The following is a 1,354-nucleotide window of genomic DNA, read 5'->3' as shown; positions in this document are numbered from 1 at the left end:
TTATATCTACATACCACTGGTATTTTATTCTGTATACGCGTACTTTGTCAACCTATAGATTTAATTGTATGTGTTATGTTATCGGGGGAGTTTATATCAACCTATAGATTCAATTGTATGTGTTATGTTATTGCGGGTGTTTATATCAATCTATAAATACTTTTTGTGTTGTCATGTATATGATCACATTTCTGTTTTTACGTATCTACGTATACGTATTGTGTGCATTTGACCTATAGATACTTTTGTGTAATCAAGTATATGATCACATTCCTGTTTGTATGTATATACTTAGTGTGTGCACTTATTGCATAATACGATGTATTCATATCTACATATAACTGCTATTTTATTCTGTATACGCGTACGCAACATGTCGCAAATGAACAATGGCCTTCTCTTGTGTTCTCTCATGTAGAAGAAGACACATCCACCGTCACAACCACGGTTACGTTTGTACTGGTGTGTTGATGTGTGTGCACTCACTCACTCTTGCCGTAGTACACTTAGCGCAGTATATTTACCACTGCTTACACGTGGTCCACGTATTGGGTAGCGTTGTTCTATGTGAACGGCTTAACAGGCAGCTTCTGGCAACAATGTATAAGATCTTTTATATGTAAAAAAAAACCTAAGCTATATGATGTATTAGGGGAGTTCATATGGCTGCTCCTTTCATTGTTTTAGGGTTTTAGGGTTTAGGGTTTGATCCCCTGCCACTCTGTTCAATGTACAGATCTGTAGATATATGTGTATGAGGCTTATACGTGACTTATGGTTTAGGGTTTTGTACGAGCGCCTATAAGTGACTGCCATCAGTGGTGGTACAAGGCACATAGCTCTGGTCATGGACATAACATTTAAATGTTAAGTACAATACTGTTCGTAGGTATAGAGATGTTTGTTTTATTATCAAGTCTGGTAATGCGCTTCCCTATACGCACCTATACCATAATTCTATTTATAGAATGTATATCTACTTATCATTTCACACTTCTTGCCACCACAGTATGTGCTATGGCCGTCCGAGTCGTGTACAAAATAGTTTTGGAGGGAGCCCCAGGCAGCCGAAATGCCACAGATCGTAGCCGGAATGCCACAGATCGTAGCCGGAATGCCACAGATCGTAGCCGGAATGCCACAGATCGTAGCCGGAATGCCACAGATCGTAGCCGGAATGCCACAGATTTGTTCACCGATTTCATGAAAGGCCTTGAAATGGATGAAGAAGACGCGTCGTCAGCTACACGCAATCGAATGGACACACCAGACGGCCAACTACTGCTGTTCCTCTTTGGGAATGTCGAGAAGAGTTTGCAAGTATGTGTTGAACCTTTGTTTTTAACAACAATCG

At 40.2% G+C, this 1,354-nt stretch overlaps 1 protein-coding gene across 1 annotated transcript; it reads left to right on the top strand.

The window, feature by feature from the left end:
- Positions 1-1,017: 1,017 nt before the first annotated feature.
- On the top strand, positions 1,018-1,320 carry SARC_16314 (hypothetical protein; the record flags this gene model as incomplete). Its single annotated transcript, XM_014289577.1, has 1 exon — positions 1,018-1,320. A coding segment is annotated over one exon (303 nt), but the record flags the coding sequence as incomplete, so codon positions are not given.
- Positions 1,321-1,354: the final 34 nt, after the last annotated feature.

The sequence above is a fragment of the Sphaeroforma arctica genome, assembly GCF_001186125.1.
Source record: "Sphaeroforma arctica JP610 unplaced genomic scaffold supercont1.7804, whole genome shotgun sequence".
Taxonomy (NCBI): domain Eukaryota; class Ichthyosporea; order Ichthyophonida; genus Sphaeroforma; species Sphaeroforma arctica.
This window is presented reverse-complemented; position numbering and strand designations above follow the sequence as displayed.